This window comes from Penicillium atrosanguineum (genome assembly GCF_028827265.1).
Source record: "Penicillium atrosanguineum strain IBT 20685 chromosome Unknown utg000001l_segment0_segment0, whole genome shotgun sequence".
Lineage (NCBI taxonomy): Eukaryota > Fungi > Ascomycota > Eurotiomycetes > Eurotiales > Aspergillaceae > Penicillium > Penicillium atrosanguineum.
In genome coordinates this window covers 3236036-3253327 of record NW_026623133.1, presented here as the reverse complement: position 1 = coordinate 3253327, position 17292 = coordinate 3236036, and the positions used below count along the sequence as shown (strand labels likewise).

The 17292-nt window shown below is 49.9% G+C and overlaps 7 protein-coding genes across 7 annotated transcripts; 1 reads left to right on the top strand and 6 right to left on the bottom strand.

Moving 5' to 3' along the window:
* Positions 1-72: 72 nt before the first annotated feature.
* Positions 73-558, bottom strand: N7443_001264 (uncharacterized protein; the record flags this gene model as incomplete). The annotated part of the gene is made up of 2 exons (XM_056881320.1): positions 73-387; positions 445-558. 2 exons carry the CDS (start codon positions 556-558, stop codon positions 73-75), a joined length of 429 nt encoding a protein of 142 aa, XP_056746558.1.
* A 1273-nt stretch (positions 559-1831) lies between these two features.
* N7443_001263 (Ygr210 GTPase family protein) lies at positions 1832-3555 on the top strand (the record flags this gene model as incomplete). The annotated part of the gene is made up of 10 exons (XM_056881319.1): positions 1832-1867; positions 1921-1978; positions 2033-2042; positions 2101-2463; positions 2523-2554; positions 2606-2817; positions 2866-3071; positions 3123-3302; positions 3353-3473; positions 3529-3555. 10 exons carry the CDS (start codon positions 1832-1834, stop codon positions 3553-3555), a joined length of 1245 nt encoding a protein of 414 aa, XP_056746557.1.
* Positions 3556-3684: 129 nt separating this feature from the next.
* On the bottom strand, positions 3685-4144 carry N7443_001262 (uncharacterized protein; the record flags this gene model as incomplete). Its single annotated transcript, XM_056881318.1, has 2 exons — positions 3685-3696; positions 3755-4144. 2 exons carry the CDS (start codon positions 4142-4144, stop codon positions 3685-3687), a joined length of 402 nt encoding a protein of 133 aa, XP_056746556.1.
* Positions 4145-4585: 441 nt separating this feature from the next.
* Positions 4586-6410, bottom strand: N7443_001261 (sugar porter family MFS transporter; the record flags this gene model as incomplete). The annotated part of the gene is made up of 3 exons (XM_056881317.1): positions 4586-5732; positions 5789-6045; positions 6099-6410. The coding sequence occupies 3 exons, from the start codon at positions 6408-6410 to the stop codon at positions 4586-4588; spliced, it is 1716 nt and encodes a 571-aa protein (XP_056746555.1).
* An 866-nt stretch (positions 6411-7276) lies between these two features.
* On the bottom strand, positions 7277-10030 carry facB (C6 transcription factor FacB/Cat8; the record flags this gene model as incomplete). Its single annotated transcript, XM_056881316.1, has 3 exons — positions 7277-9118; positions 9167-9480; positions 9541-10030. The coding sequence occupies 3 exons, from the start codon at positions 10028-10030 to the stop codon at positions 7277-7279; spliced, it is 2646 nt and encodes an 881-aa protein (XP_056746554.1).
* Positions 10031-11664: 1634 nt separating this feature from the next.
* On the bottom strand, positions 11665-13324 carry N7443_001259 (SET domain-containing protein; the record flags this gene model as incomplete). The annotated part of the gene is made up of 4 exons (XM_056881315.1): positions 11665-11748; positions 11814-12405; positions 12462-12979; positions 13034-13324. 4 exons carry the CDS (start codon positions 13322-13324, stop codon positions 11665-11667), a joined length of 1485 nt encoding a protein of 494 aa, XP_056746553.1.
* Positions 13325-14241: 917 nt separating this feature from the next.
* Positions 14242-16443, bottom strand: N7443_001258 (putative phenol 2-monooxygenase; the record flags this gene model as incomplete). The annotated part of the gene is made up of 5 exons (XM_056881314.1): positions 14242-15464; positions 15517-15551; positions 15621-16087; positions 16138-16351; positions 16403-16443. The coding sequence occupies 5 exons, from the start codon at positions 16441-16443 to the stop codon at positions 14242-14244; spliced, it is 1980 nt and encodes a 659-aa protein (XP_056746552.1).
* Positions 16444-17292: the final 849 nt, after the last annotated feature.

The following is a 17292-nucleotide window of genomic DNA, read 5'->3' as shown; positions in this document are numbered from 1 at the left end:
AATTGTATCATTCATTCGCTCATAAAATAATGACTATCATACAAAATGGATCCAGTCCATGGGAAAATGCATTTATCGAGTAGTAGCGTCAGAGGGCAGGTGATCGAGTCCCTCCTTGCCCTGACGGCCCACATTGCCGGAAGGAGCAGTGGGAACGTGCAATTCCTCGCCGTTCACGCGGGCACTGCTGGAAGCAGTGGCAGGGCCACGCAGAGCGCTGTCGCTGTCGCCGGAGATGGGCTCCGCGAGACGGCCGCTGCCGACATTAACGGTGCGCTGGTCGGCGGAGTTCCAGTCACTAGCCACAGGGGGTTCCTCGGGCAGAGGCAGATTGGTCCTGGTCTTCTCGATCTGTTCAGGCTTGTTGGTGTTCTGGTCGATAATGGACTACAGGATGGATTAGCGAGGGGAGTTTGAGATCGATTGAAGAAAAAGCAAACTCACCTTCATCTGAGAGACATCGGAATCGGCAGGGATCTGGCCACCGTGCTGCTGGGCAACGCGGGACTCCTCCTTGCGAAGGTCCTGGCTGGTGGTGTGGAAGGTGGAAGAAGACATGATAAGAGTGTCGAGGTATAGTTTTTTTGAGTATATGAAACACGGAGTTGATGTGTTACAATTGAATGTAGAATGTTTAATGAAAAACTCGATTGAGGAGGGGGTGCAAAGATTTCTTATACTCTTGGTGCAGTCCCAAAAACGTCACAGCCAGTTGGTCGATGCCCGGGGATGACGACATCGTACCATCCTGCCCCATGGATGTCCTTCTCCACTGCAACCAGGGACATACTTGAACGATGGTGTCAGCGAGATATTTTGATTCATTGTCTGTGCTCGAATTATGCAGATCTGTGGATTCGAATACTGGGGCCACACCGAACCTGGGTGGCGACGCATTATTCAAATGGCAGCTGGATTAGATATCCCTCAATATCAAGCTTGTTTGAGCAGTTCAAAATCTGAAACTTGATAGTGCCGATGTCATAGCCCCGCTGCAATCTGTGCATAATGGAGTCTTTCAACCTCAAGCAAGGTGTGTTACATCATCTACTGACGGGACCTACAACAAGTCTACTGTAATACCAGAAAGGCCATCGCCCGAGATCATGTTGTAAGATTGTCGTCAACGCCCATGCAATGAAAGTGGAAGAAAACACTATCTCGAGAGTAATGGGAATTGAATGTTCGTCTATGCCCAGCTTTACGAGCCTTCTTCTCACCGACCGAGCTTTTGTGGTCTAGCGGTATAGTCCTCATCGAGAATTTTGGCCTACTCAGGTCTCGATGACCAGTGCCATGTAAAGCCTTCGCCCAATGATGGCACATCCATCAGAGCTTCTTGTGGTACAAGACTATTAGCAATGGGGGCGAAATCTTCGGAGATGGTCAGCTCTCTAAATCGCTTCTCCTACCTGGCAATTTGTGCTAGGGTAAATGATCAGGCTGGGCAATCGCGTTCGAGCATCTAAACTTGACCAAAAAAAAAAAATTTCGTTTTCCCGCGGCTTTGAGATTATCCAAGTCTAGATCAATCACAGTCGATTCAGGTGCCCCGGTTCGAAACGCCCTTGTATCTTTCCTTTAATCTATTTTTTAACAGATTCATCGTACCCTACTAGCAATATCTTGACATTAACATGGTGAAGCCTTGGTGGCCTGGTCCCTGAATCGCTCTGTATACTCCGGCTGTGGCGCAAAGGCGGCCTTGACCGGCAAAAATTCTTATCGGACAGTCTCGATGCGCGTGAAGTTACGACATTGCGATTTCGCGACTGACTGCGTGAGTTTTTCTGTTTCCCCTGTCTTCTCCTAGCGCTTGCGACAATTCAGTATGCCTCGCGATCCACTCGTTGGCCTTGTGGGCAAGGTCAGTCTCTTCCCACCTTCTCACCCAACACTCCGCTGACCTGAGGGGCACAGCCGTCAAGTGGGAAATCCACGACATTGAACAGTCTGACCGATGCTTCTTCCAAAGTTGGTGAGTGAAAACGAATCTTCGATTTGTGCCAATCGTTAACCTTTGGTCTTACAGGAAATTTCCCGTATGTACAGCCCACTTGGGTATCCCCGCGTTATCAATGCACTAACACAATCCGCCAGTTTCACAACCATTGACCCCCAGCGAGCCATCGGATACCTTCAGATCGACTGCGCCTGTCAACGACACAATGTTTCGGATCGATGCCAACCGAACTATGGTGGCTGTCATGAGGGGCGCCGCTCCGTGCCCATCGAGTTACTAGATGTGGCGGGTCTCGTGCCCGGAGCGCACCAAGGTCGCGGACTAGGAAACAAGTTCTTGGATGACTTGCGACATGCCGATGCTTTGATTCATGTGGTGGATGTGAGCGGAACTACCGATGCTGAAGGGAAGGCTACCCGCGGCTACGATCCTTCTGTGGATATCGAGTGGTTGCGGTCGGAAATTGTGCGCTGGGTGCTTGGAAACTTGATGGAGAAGTGGTAAGTTGCAGGGAGGCAGACAGATGTGGACTGAGGGCAATGCTGAGGTTTGACATTAGGGGCTCCATCAAACGCAGACACATTGCGACAAGTCAGTGAACTTCTCTCCATACTTGAGATCGGCAACTAACGTCATTCGCAGAGGCAAACCCCGTCGACACACTACAGGGCCAATTTTCCGGATACGGAAGTACCTCAACGATCGTCGCGCGAGTGTTGGACAGGCTCGCTTTGAAAGAACATCTTGAAGAATGGTCAGATGATACCGTCAAGCTTATGGTCGAGACCTTCATCGACGAAAAATTCCCCACAGTGTTCGCCTTGAACAAGATCGATCATCCAGATGCGGATAAAGTGCGTCTATCCCGTTATAAAGACCTCGACTCTCCTAATCTCTCACAGAATATCAGTAAGATCGCCAAGATGCAAGACCCTCAGAGTATCGTGCTGTGCTCGGCCATATCAGAGGTCTTCCTCCGCCGATTAGCGAAGCAGGACTATATCAAATACGTCGAAGGCAGCGAATTCGTGGATACCAGGGAAGACCTGATTGAAATGGGTGATCCGGATGGAGGAGGCCTTAAGGAGATGGATGAGAAATTGAAAAGGTGAGTGTACCACCCGGGTGCTATTTGTTTCAACTAACCCGAGCCAAATAGCCGCGTCGAGAACTTAAAAGATATGGTGCTATATCGATTCGGATCCACTGGTGTGGTGCAGTGCCTGTCTCGAGCAGCAGAGCTTCTGGGTCTCGTTCCCGTCTTCCCAGTGAGGAACGTCGCAACATTCAGCTCAGGAAATGGCACCGCGGTGTTCCGCGACTGTGTTCTGGTCAAGAAGTGAGTGGTGTAGCATAGAGAATGAGAAACCCCTTGCTAACTTCCCGCAGAAACAGCACTGTTGGTGACGTAGCTCGGAAGGTGATGGGCGACGTGCCGATCAACTATATTGAAGGTATTGGCGGCACTCGCGTGTCGGAGGAAGATATTGTCGCAGTCGGGAAGCACGATGTAAGTTTTGTCTACCTTTTAAGGTCTTCGGATCCGAGACTAACATGACTGGAAGATCCTTTCATTCAAGGTCGGCCGGTAAAGCAGTTACATTTTATGTACAGTTTCGTGGAACGCCAATTGAAACGCCCTGACGATGCCATTCATCATATCCACTTTGTAGAATATAGCGTCATCTGCAAAAATCGACCGAATAGACAGGTCTTCGGAATCAATCACCCTTCTGCATGTTATAGTTGGATCAGCAATCTGGACCTAGAAGCCAAAGAGAAGAGTCTTACCCCCGCGCGCTCGTCATTCATCCCAATAATCGGTTCCGGGGCAGCAGGATGCTCTTGCTTAGCCTTCTGTGCGTGTTTGCGCCCGCCTCGCTCGGTAGTTCCCTGCTGTTTGGTGTCGTCGTTAAGACCTGAGCTTGCTTCTCGTTCCTTGAACGCGGAGGCTGCTGCATCAGATGGAGGGTCATTGGTATCACCCTGTTTAGCTCGCTTGACATTGGAATCTGTAGATCCTGATCCTTTCCACTCCTTGAGAAGTCCGTAAGTTCGACTGAATTGACGGGCTGTTGGCGGAGCAAGTATCCGGGTGCGCATATTTGATCGGACTGGCTGGGAGAGAAGCTTGTCGCGCAGCGTCAACCCAGACGTTGAAAGGCGAAAGTTCTTTAACATTGTGGCTTTAGGATGGCCGTGAGGATATTTCGAAGATTACCGATGCTCAGTTGATGAATCAATTGTAATTTTGTTCTTACTTATTGCTGGTTGGGGATACCCGCGATATGACGTCGTCATGCTGCAATTCACAGCGAAGCTACCCTGGAACTTTTGTCAGTGAATCAAGAATATCTTAAACCCTTTTGAAGTTAATAAATATGGGGAGACTATTTAGCACGAAACTCTAGTTATTCTCTGTGTGCTTGATTTGTTTGTGACTGAGCAAGAGTAATACAGTTGAAAAGTTAAATAACAAGTATTCCTATGGTCGCTGCATGATATCGTGCATTCATGATTCGACCAAAATACAAGTTTGTAACATACGTGTTTAACATACAAGAAGTAAGAAAAGTTCATAATACAGTCTCGAGTCCCATCCCAACAATGAATATGCTACTCTTAGCGAGTAGTGTCCGGGATAGTAGGCACATTCGCATCTGCCCCAGTCATAGTCTCGTCAGGTTGGCCCGCATCAGCCACATGTGCCGAAGTGCCCTGTCCCTGCCCCTTGTCAAACGAACCACGAATGATATTCGGATCGGCGGGGAACTGGAACTTGGAACTCTTCCACGGCTTGACCTTCATAAGATACATAGTATCGATCTCCTCCAAAGTTCGGCCCTGGCCCTCGATAACGGCGAAGTAGACCAAGCCTGCGGCTAAGAACAGACAGCCTGCAAAGACATATCCGTAGCGGAAGTCGATGGCGCCGACAATGAATGGAGTGAAGAAGGCTAGCAGAAAGTTCCAGAGCCAGTTGGACGCAGTGGCGAGGGACATACCGCGGGCACGGTACTGTGAAGGGAAGAGCTCGGCGATGATGGTCCATACCATTGGACCCCAGGTACTGGCGAAGCCGAGAATGAAGAGACAGGCAAAGACCACCATGGCCACACCGGCACTGTGTGTTTGTTCTGGATGGTCGCGGTTCAAGGAGAAGTGACCCACAGAGGCAAAGATCATGAAGCAGACGAACATCCACAAAGCACCGGCGATAAGAGACCGGCGACGACCGTAGTGCTCGATCAAGTAGAGACCAAGGAAGGTAGAGCCAAAGTTAACGCCGCCCAGAATCATCTGCGTAACGTAGCTGTTCTGGATACCAGCACCCTGGAACACTACGGTCCCGTAGTAGAAGAAGTAATTGGCACCTGTCAGCTGCTGCAGAGCTTGTAAGGTGACACCCACAGCAACTCGCTTCGCCATCGTCGGTGCTTTGAAGAAAGTCACCCAGCCGATTTTGCCGTTGCGGACTTCTTCCTCGTATTTCAACCTGATCTCTTCGAATTCAATTTTCAGGACACGGTGGTTTCGGGGGAGTCCGTAGATCTTGGAGAGGTTGTTCAGTGCTTGCTCCTCTTTGTTGTGGCGGTAATCGAAGCGAGGACTTTCGGGGAAGAAGATCATTCCCACGCCGAGGATGAGGGCCCAGAGGTAGGTGATTCCCATAGGGATACGCCAGGAACCAGTGTCGGTGCGTTTTTCGGTGCCGAAATTGATACAGTTCGCAACGAAGATGCCGAGGGTGATGAACAACTGGTACGTACTAAAATGAATGTTAGTATTTGCATTCAATGTGGAAATCCGGTACTGTGAACGTACCTAACCAAAGCTCCTCGAATGTGTCTTGGTCCTGATTCTGCCTGGTACATTGGCACAAGCAGGGACAACGCACCGACTCCAAGACCTGCTGTCCAACGGCCCATTGCAACTTGATACCATTTGTGGTCGGGGGACGAGATTTGCACAGTGACACCAGCCATGAGGATCCAGCACCAGCCACTGATAGACCACTTGCGTCCCACTCGATCAGCGATTGGGGCAGCAACTAGAGCTCCGATCAAGGTGCCGATGGAGAGCTATACGGTACTGAAATTAGAAAAGAAGAGATAAACAGGGTATAGTCACTTACCAGACCAACAATAAGACCCGAGCGCACATTGCTGAAATAGTAGGTCCCAGAAGAGTTCAGCTCACCAAATCGCATAAGGAAATCCTTCATCTCCAGGAACCCGGAAATCTGACCGGTGTCATAACCGAAAAGGAAACCGCCCATAGACACGAAAATGCCCATGATAAATGAACGCAGCGTGAAGAGCGGGATAGGAGAATCCACGGTATCGTCGTGGCCTTTCTCATGATCTGTAGTAGATAGAGATTCTCTAGGCAGCTCGCTATCAGCGTAGACATCCTGAGGCTTTTTCTTGAATATGTTTTTGAACATGATGCCGGTGACAAAAACGCGTCTGGTATATTCTGACGTGCTAGGGCTCTAGCCAGGTTTTTTTTCTTCATCCTCAAAATGAGCCACGACCAGTCATTTATACCTGGCCGATTGGCCAAGACCTGGACAATAAGCGCATAGGAGCGCGTGGTCTTGTGTGGAGAAGAAACCCCGTCATGTCGGCCGGCGGTATGGACCGAAAGGGACATGATGACTCGTTGATTTGTGAAGCGAACGTCCTCCCGTGGCAGGAGACGGTCATCTCCGTGTGAAAGCGAGAATCTGGGGAAGTGGGGAATGCTTTTGGCAGGTGGCTCCTAGTGTATCCGTGGGTTGCCGGGCTGTGTGAGAACCCAGACCTCATGGCCAAGCGAGCTCAGTGGCGTAAGACAAGGTGCCTCGTTGCAGGTAACGAATCATAATGTAGATAAGTGGCCGCATTTGGCACCCAGATAAAGGCGTCCGGTACTGCCAAGTGATGAAATAGGTGGTAGCCACGAGAAAGCTTGGAGCTACGCCTCACGGCCATTTATTCGCCGGCGGGCTCGGCCGGAACCTGCGGATCCGCCGTTCTCTACATGACTCGTCCGGAGTCGTTCTCCCGATCCAGCTACGTCGTGCCGATTGTATCGGCAGGCCGAAAATGCACTCGGTAGGCTGTGTTCCTGCCGAAAGGCCCTGGAATGACAGAAAATGCACGTAAGATAGAGAGGTATATTCAATTAACGAGGGTAATAACTTTAACCAACTCAGGCACGTAGAACAAAAGATAATGAAACGCCTCCCGAGCTACCCAGGTATCATCGTATTCACAAAAATCAATCATGTCATCCTCAAATATTGACACCGAAGAAATCCTTTAATCATCAGACGGCCAGCCGTCGGTCCCAGCCGTGAACCAAACCAAACTCATCATTGTCTTCCTTGAGAGGCATTGTCATGGCGTGGAATGGGTCGATAAAGTTCATATCGTCCGGACGGACCGAGAGGTCCGGGAACGGATGCATATTATCGTCTGCACTGCCCATGCTCTCGCCAGAATAGCTAAGAACACTCTGTGTGGGCTCCTGTATTGTGGCAAATTCCCCACTGCTCGCGGACCAAGCCTCGGGTGACAAATCGTTCATGTCAGGAGGGGCTGGTACCACATGTGAAGCATCATTGAGCGGCTTGTGATCGCGATTGTACTCGGCCGTGATAGAGGCAAATGGACCGGGGTCCTCGCCGCACTCCTTTCCACCGTAGATGCCCGTGAAGATGTTCGAATATCCTCGGTCCATGTCGCTCAGGACGTACTCCCAGTCAGCCATCGTGATGGGCCCAGATTGGTTTTCCGATGGGGTAGAGGTTGACATGGCTCGTGCATAATCATATCCCATGGATGAGGACATCATCCGGGGGTTTGAAGCAAGGTCCAGCGATGAATGTCCACGGGCGGCATGATATTGGGGGGCTGAAAATTGGTCGGGCTGCGATGAAGGAAGACTCGTCCAGCTTGGAGACCGAAGTGACTGAGCAGTTGGAGGAGTGCCACCGGAAATGGTGTTACGGCGGGAAGGTGAAGAAGCTTGCTTGGGTGATTGATCCCCGAAAGCCCCGGTGAGGCGAGACTTCAAAGACTGCAGGTGTTTCTTGGGAGACGAAGCAGGCTTGTGGGTTGGGGCCATCATTACCTGTGACTCGGTGCCGGTGATGGCTCCCCGATTCAGGTTGTCCAGTGAAACTAGGGTACCGGCCAAGATTCCAAATTCAGCCGCTGCCGTCGAGGAACTTTGCCCAAGCTGCTCCTTGACAGTAGAAAGAAGCTTCTGACTCTCCTGAGCTAGCTTACTGCCCCGCTTCAGACCCCAGGCTTGCCACAAGAGTCCCAGACCAGAGAAGAAGACCAACTCCTTTCGGTTGATGCTGAAGGAAAGGCATAGTCGTCGTTCATCCAATAGCTCGAGAATCTGCACAATGTGCTTTGAGGAATCAGAGAGCGCGAGAACGGATGGAGAGCGAAGATGTTCTTCAGCAAAGCATACGGCGGGGCGATGAATTAGAGACCGAATGAAGTAATAAACAAGAGATAAAAGTGGTGACCGGCTGCTTGTAACATTTGTACTGGGCTTGTCCTGAGAGAACTCAAGACGAAGATGCGGGGCCAATGATGACAGCCAGTCATCCAGCTGCCCTGCCAATGTATGCATCTTCGAAACATAGACGTCGTAATTTGACTTTGAAGGGAACAAGTCATCCAAAACCTTGTTCAGAATTCTCGAGACGGAGAATAGGGCAAGAGCACTGGAGATGCGAGTGGATTCACCAGGGAGAGTGGGCAAGAAACCGGTCTCGGTGACATTTTCGTCGTCCACATCAACGGGATACTCAGTCTGAATGTCATCCTCACGTAAAAGAGTAGGCATTCCAGTCAAGGCAGAAGAGAATCGGTCCAGTATGTATTGGCACCAGAAGACCTTCCTGCGAGTTTCTCCCTCTAACGGGTTGGAGGAAGTGTCCTCCCGGTTCTGGTGAAGATCCATTTGATGGCAAATATCCACACCAAGAGCGCGATAGCGAAGCAAGCTGCGGTAATCGGCTTTGGTCATGCAGTAGACCTGGGCCAGAACAAAGCACTGCAGACTTGCGACAGAAGTATCGCTTACGAATGAATCGAGAGCAGCGGTCCAGTTCTCCTCGAAGAAGGTGGGGTCCTGGTTGGTCCTCGACTGTGGCAAAGTTAGCGTCGTAAATTCTCCGGGGTCATGAATACTCACATTTGAAGACAAAGCAGCGATCCCGAAGATCAAATTCAACTGTGCCATTGCATGAACATCATTTTTCAAAGAATCGGTGTTGTTTAAGAATTGTTCGTAAGCTTTCAAAATGGTTGGGCGATGCACCACGGGGTACAGCGGAGCCCATTCTTGGAAGAAAATATTGATGAGCTGGTCCGACACCAGCCGTGGAGGTGTCTTCACGACTTGGTTGGGAGATCCGCGGGCCACAGGGGCAGACAATTTGGTCAATACTTTGGTGGGGATTCTCGACACTGACTTCCCCTGACTGACAAGCTTATCGGTAAAAACACCTAGTTTTGTAAGTTAACTTAATCCGAGCGAGCTGAGCGAGAAAATCAGACTCGACATACCGGCAAACCCTTGAGTGCTCGAGAGGGCTGTATAGGGGTTATCGGATGATTTCTGAATATGTGATCGCTCGACATGAACAACTCCCTCTCCCGCATCCAAGCCAGGAGATTTGGTCGTTCTGCAAGTAGGCGCAGATGGAGACCGTGAGGACATGGCGCGTTGGGAAGGCGACGAAAACGAGTGTATCCGTGAGAGAACGTCGATCTTCTCATCCTTTTCGTCCAGTAAATCCTTCAGATCTTTGACTTCTGTTTCCAGAGATCGTACACGTTCCTCCAAGGACTCAGTATAGCCACGGGGGAACGCGCGGCGGCTCAGTTTATCACTCGTTTTGCACTCGAACCCAACATTGGCGCATTGGGTACAGCATGGTCGGACGCCATCACAACGAATCTTTTTACTTCTGCAACGATCACAGGCCTGGGCGATCCGGCTTTGAGTGCCGGTGCCACCGACCTTGATCACTTTCATGGGCAAGATACCGGGCATTTCGGCTAGGCAGACGGGCACATCGGCCGCCCCGGTCGAGGTTTTGTTGGTTAAATTTGGGTTGCTTCGGAAATCGAGTTGGTGCAAACAGGACGAAGATCTCTCGAAGTTCAGCGAGATAGGTTGAGTTAAGAGTCCAGAAACAAGACAGGAGGGGGAAAGATCCCATGTGTCGGCTGAGTCAGGCTGTGGGGGGAGTGCTGACCTGCACCAGGGCCAATCATGATTGTATCAAAGTGTACCGTTCAATACGCTCGAAAGCTAAAAATTCTCCCCTTTTTCTGGTGCTGCGACCCAGATGATGTCGCTCTCCGTGCAGACCCATTTTATGGACTCGCTCGACCAGATGTCATCGTGCTTAGAAACCGCCCCCTCCCAGATGTCATCCTGCTTAGAAACCCCCCGTTTCAGAATTTTCAAACCTTTACTTGTAACTGACGATGATCTGCCCGATGCCCCCGGACCCCGCAAATCCTTGGCTATGGCTGTATTGATGGGGTACAGATTCCAGTTCCGCACTGCGAGAACGAAAACGGATGAACTTTGTTTTCTAAAGGAAAGGACTACAGGCCGTTTCGGTTGTGAACCCTTGCCGCTCCGCCGAGATTGTCATCTCCCCGGGTGCCCCGGATTTTCGTTGGAGACGAGACCCTTGCGCCACGGTTGCGCTCACTCTGTCGCCTGATCTACCGTGAGGGACCCATGGTTGAGAGATAGCTAGGTGCAGTCCGTCAAGAGACTCAAAAAGGAGACGGCACTAATGGTGCCCGACTGGGGACCCGCGCATCTGGAACTCCGTGCTGTCTGGGCTGATCTTCTCCGTGTCTGCCACTCCCGCGCTCCGATATTCGGCGCCGGATTCCCATTTCGGAGACTTACAGTAATACTTGTGTGATATGAGTGGCGAGTCCCTTTACGCGGGGATCCCGGCTCTGGAGATCCCAGCAGCCTCGGTACTGTACAGAACCCGGGACTTGGAAGAAGGAGATCACCAATGAAAGTGGATGAATTATTGAATGAAACAGTATCATATTATGAGGCAATGTCCGAATCATGAATAGCGAGTTTTGGCCGAGAGAATCGCGAGAATGGGTTGAACCATGGATACTACAGGATCCACAGAGCCCACCTTGCCGCAGCCGGGGACCCCGTCCTCGTTAGTCCCCGAGGTTTCGGCTCCCGATCAACGGGTCTCGACGGATCCTTCGACTGTATTTGGTGTCTAACGGTCCAGCTATGCTGCTGCGTTCATCGTACCGAGGTCCCTTCGTCACGAAATGCCCGCCTCTGCTTGAAAACAAGGATTCCTTGTACCATCCAAGAAATAGACCTGTTCTTCCGATCATCCCCGATATGCGGCTGTCGGCACCCCGCAAGTAGTGGCTGGTTTCGACTAGGGACCAAGGTCGATCAGTCTAGCATTGCAGATCTCAACAGATGGCTCCGTAAATTTGATGATCTCAAGCCAAACGTCATAGTATTCGCAATACTTGCACCCCGCTCTGCCCCCTCAAATGCCCCCGATACTATGGGTGGGTATGTAACTCTATTGGAAAAATCCGGGGTCTGTTCGCGTGGTAATTTCTTGTTGCGCGCGCTAGTTACTTGGCCAATTACATTCTTTCATAGCTATATTATGAGAAATCTTCGACTTCCTCGGCTTGTTGCTGCTGGGCGAGATACGCAGTGACTGTTTTGGATGCGATCAACTCCTTTCTCTGCCAGCATTTGTCAGTAAGCATCTTGGCCGTGAATTCGCTTCTGGGCAGTAGTATATACTCACCTGCTTTAAGAGGTCACCGACAGCCTGCTCCAGTAGCTCTGCTTCGAGCTTTCGTAGTCGGGTTACCAGGGTAAATATCTCGGGTCTGAACAGGTTATTGAAAAGTGTCTCATTCTCGCGAAGGTTGTTCAGGACCTCCTCTGTCTCCTGGAGAATTGAGAGTTGCGCTTCTAGTCGTTCAAGTACCAGCATAACTGCACGAAGCTGGAAGATTTCCCACGCCGGGTCAGTGGCTAGGAGATCTCGAAGTTGAGTCGGCGCTCGGATATTTTCGCCCTTCCAGATAGTTTCCAGCTCTCTTGTTCCCTCTGTAGTCTGGGTGACCCCAATTTCAAGACCGTCTTCCTCGTTCACACACGCCCACCAGACAATGGAGCTATCCCAAATCGTCTGATGTGAGTTTTCAGATGTGTCCTGAGCCATGGATATCCGAATTCCAGGGGCCTCCCGACATATCATGTTCTTGGCAATAGCAAGAGGATCATCACTTGGTATTGTCATATCTAAGAAGACCTGCTTTGCCTCGGTTCTGTTGCTATCGAGGAACCCGTAGGAGAAGATCATCTCGGACGCGGGCTTCTCCTCGCCGTATCTAACAGGGGTTTAGTTCGCCGACAAAGGCCATAATCCGTTTGATCAGAGACTCACGTGATAGTCACTTCATCGCCAGGTTGTACACTCTTGCCCCAACGCAGCTGCAGAATCGCATTTCCATCCGAGTCAGCCTCATACAGCGCATTCACTTCCTCTTCCGAGGTGTGGTTAGCCATATCGACACAGGGCACCATGGCATGTCCACTTCCGGGTAGATCCACCATACGCGACCGGTACGCAGCATCGGCATATTTCAAATCATCAAGGGTCATCTTGCCCGTACCTTCGTCCCACCAGCACAACTGACACCAGTCTATGTGCTCCGTAGACTGCCTGAGATGCTCAAACTCCCGCTCCAGAGAGCTTTCCTTGGCTGCCACTGCATCTCCGAGCGAAGTTCCCCTCAGCAGCTCTTGCTCTTCGGCTGAGTAAAATGTAGGCAGTGGGAAACATGGTGGCATGAATTTGATGTATTCTGTCCACGGACTTGAAACGCCTATGTGCTTGGGCATTTCCAGACACGAATGTGTGAATTGTACCAGAAGGAATATCATGATTGCACCTCTCGGGGTCTGACACAAATCAGTAACATATCAAACAATGATTTTAAGATATAAGTATCGTACCCTTCCGAAATCGCCGACAGCCTCCAATACCTCCCGAAGATGATGATCGGATTTGGAGTAGTCATGAACGGTCTCCAACGACAGTACCAAGCTCGATGGGACCCGCAGGAGGACTTCTGGCGAAGCATCACTTTCACCGCTGGACTTGTTCTCAATTGCTACAAGAGCATTGCCCTTATCTGCTCCGCTCTCACTTGAGCCAAGTTGCTGGCATGCAACGCCATTGGCATCGATCCCGTTGAGCTTGAGCCAGGCCGGGAGTGAACCCAGCTGGAGATATTCCCGCTTCATGAGGGCTGCCACTCAGTTTCGAACGTATAATGAATTATGAAAGCTTTCTAGATCTGTCATTCAAGGGATCAGAGCTGGACGTCATTGTTCAAGTTGAGATATGCCAAGACCGGTCGCGAGACAAATGTGCTTAGTAACACTTCGAAGCCTGAGGCTACAACTCATGTAAAGAGCAGGCAAGTAAATCGCAGGTGACCAAGATCTTCCTAATGAAGATGCAGCATTCGTATCAGAAGTGAAATATGAAATTAAATATGGGGGACTTGTATCGGAGCACTGCAAGTGCACAGAAGGTTTCAGGTAGTACATGTTTCACATTGTCTCAACCTCGCAAGTCGATCGCTTTTTTGTCGCTTGGGGGTTGGTACTGCATCCTCGGAGAATCCTACTTAATGCTTCATCCATAGTCTAGTAACAAATAAATCAGTCAGCTGACTCTGGTGCACCAACTGGTCTCAAAAGCCGAGCTTTATGCTGAAACTCTCCCATCTACCTAGTCACCATTTCGGGGTAGACGGGACTGCATGAAAACTTCTTCGAGCCATCCCAAGCAATCAAAGACCTAAAGCCAAAGATAGATCCCAGCGTTAAGATAAGCCCCAATACCGAATGCACGGGAATTATGGACAGGGGTGTATAACGGCCTCAACTCTTCAAATAGGCGATAGATGGTTTGTTACCTTTTCTTCTCCTCATTCAACATATGAACTCTTCCCCCTTCTCTCTTTATCAATGACATGACCCTTGCAAAACTCACGTTCCTCGGTTTAATTTTGTCCTCGCTATCACAAGAACAAAAACCCGTATAGATCAACTAATACCGCTAACGACATCCTGACACCAAAATTGAAAAAGCTGCAAATGATATTGATTTTCTTCTCCCTATTCCCTTCTCATATAGCTCTACCTTTAATGCCCTACTCCTCAGTCACGACCTTGATCAGAGCACCGTCTAGGTAGCGGGTCATCTCATCCATATGTTCCAGCTCACCCACCCAGCCAATATACTGATCCGGTCTAACAACCAGCATCAATCCACGCATGCGGTCTACTCCCCACTTCTCATATCCTTTGCCATCACAGTCCCGATCCCATATGCATGCGTCATCACACCAGATCTTATCATATCCCCAGCCCAATGTGGCGTCCAGGTCACGTAGGATTTCGGGGAAGTCGAAGAACTCTGTCTCCTTCCAAGATGCGCTGTGGGCCGTCACCACATCGATCGGGCTCTTGAAGCGGCCCGGGATCGCATTATATCTGCTCAAAGGCGAAGCTTTTTCTTTGAGCTGACCAGACAGAAACCGACTAAGAGTGTCAACCCGATGTTTCTGCATTTCATTACGGACATCTCCAGCAAGAATGACCAGTCGGAATCGACCGTCACTCTCGAAAATTCTTGTCGTCCACTGTGTATTTCCATCTGCCTGCTTGCGTAGCTTGACCGGTGGGAATCGCTCACCCGGAACCAGATGATGGCCCGGGTTAAGCTTGTCCTCATTGACAAACTTGCAGACCAACGGGCTAGCACCATAGAAAGCCTTCAAGCCATCCGCAAAATCTTCAAATGTCTCAAGAACCTTGATCATGTTCTCCGTCTTATCAGAACCTCCTTCTGGGATTCCCTTCGATGGCTTGTTATCGGTGAAAAGACCAGACAAGTGACGATCAAAGTCAAGCAACATCTCAGCCAAGTGATGGCGCTCAGCATTATACGTGCTAAGAATAGCAGGACTAGCCACCCCTGCTGCAACCAAAGCAACCTTCCAGCCGACATTAAATCCATCCTGCATACTCATGTTCATGCCGAGTCCCACTTTAGGAGAATGAGTGTGCACTGCATCTCCGGCGAGGAAGATACGATCATCTTTCGCGAACGTGGGCGCGATTCGCTGTCCGATCTGATATGCAGTCCACCATTCACAGACTTTGTAATCGAATGTGTACGGCTTCAAGATAGCTTGGACTCGCTCTTTGATCATCTCTGGAGTGATTGACGAGCGGTTGAAACGAGCGTTTCCATTTTTGGCGACATCGACAACTTGCACGGGCACGTAGAGGCGTACCAGTCGTCTTTCACGAGGGATGACGAGAATTGTGCCTGATGCGTTGGTCACAGTGCCCAGGCGACGGATGTCCGCTAACAATTTAAAAGTCATTTTAAGATCTATGAGCCCGGTCCGAGAACTCACGGAAGTCTGTGATGGGGATAATATCGATCACACCCCTAATGGATATCAGCTTTGGCTTTTTCATGGACTAATTGCACACTTATCAAATATGATCTGTACTCGACCCTTCCAGTGGAATATCGACCTGCTTTCGGGTCCAGCTGTGGGCACCATCGCATCCAATAAGATACTTGGCTTTGACAATCTCGGTCTTCGTTTGCCGACTCTTGCTATCTTGAATCAAGTCATCCAAATCATCTGGATGTAGATCACTATCTTTGAGCTTGTCAGGAACAGAATGCGACCTTCCTTCACCAGAATTGTTGGAAGGAGTCACTTCGTCCTCACTGAGAGTTCGCAACTTGAGAGTGATGGGGTATGCATTCTGGTCATCTTTGACAATTTCATCGTACTCAAATGACTCAGCGATGACACCCCTTTCAACTTCGAGATTCGAGTACTGCTTAATACTATCGAGAATGAACCTTTCAATTCGTCCTTGACTCAGAAGCATGTTGTGAAACGGAGACTCGTTGACTTTAGAGCTGCAGAATGGGCCCTGACGAATCAAGGTTCCATCTGGACCAGGCGCCTATTTGTCTTGGCGTTAGTTAATATACCAGGCGTTAGATAAAGCCATACCCAGAAGTTGGCCTCAACGGCCACATGGCCTTCATGCTGGACCCGGTGTTGGAAGCCAATGCTATCGAAAATTTCGAGAGTTCGCACTCGCAACCCATCTGCTTGACCGGTGAACACCTTGGTGCTCTTTTTATCGATGATTCGGGCTCGCACGCCGCAACGGGCCATCCAGTAGGCTGTCATCAAGCCAGAAGGCCCAGCACCTATGATGAGTCTGTTTTGTTAGAATTTGCTTTGCGTCTGTGCAATTTGAACGATATCTTACACGTCGGTCTGTGATGCCGAGGCATAACTGGCTTCGGCCATGGTGAATATTTTACTTCTGGGTGGTCCACAATTGAACTTGAGGGACTTGAGGGATTTGATGGTGTGGTACTTTGCTAATGGATGGATGCAGGTGAATATTTTACTTCTGGGTGGTCCACAATTGAACTTGAGGGACTTGAGGGATTTGATGGTGTGGTACTTTGCTAATGGATGGATGCAACGTTCTTATATTCTATCATCTTAAGTCTCGTAATTTATTCCCCGGTATTTCGCTGTTATACAGAAGTAGGGTTGCATGGATGGTGCATTGCACATCTGCAAGCTGACATCAACTGCCTCTCCTACCAGCTACTATAGTTGAATAAGGTCCAGGGTCTCTCGTATAGCGCTGTCGGGGGATCTCCACGTCGGCTTGCCCTGCAAGTGGAGCCCTAGCTTGTGGAAAGGTCCCGAATGGGGTACTTTCAAAGACCGCCCTATTTCTCCTCATCTATTTAAAGTCCACTGAATCACGCGGTTTCCTTACAAGCGGGGTTCAATTACCGACCAGAACAGTCTACTTAGTTTGATATAGTTCGGATCCACCAACTATTTACCCGTGACTTCGGTCAGGAATTTCCGCCAATTGAAACCTAATTGCGATTATTTCCGCTCAATATAGCTCTATTGGACCTCGAGTATCAAAAGCATCGCCATGTCATATATCCATGTCATGCTAGGAAGATCCTCGAATTTCATGCAGCAATGCAGGGGTCTCTGTTACCCAAGAAGCTGCTAGCAAAGACCGCTGAGTCAAAGCTGACGAGGACAGTGAAGCGGTAGCACAGCTTCATACTAGATCATTCAATTGATAATCGGACTCCTTTCAGAAAGCTCTAGATCTCCATA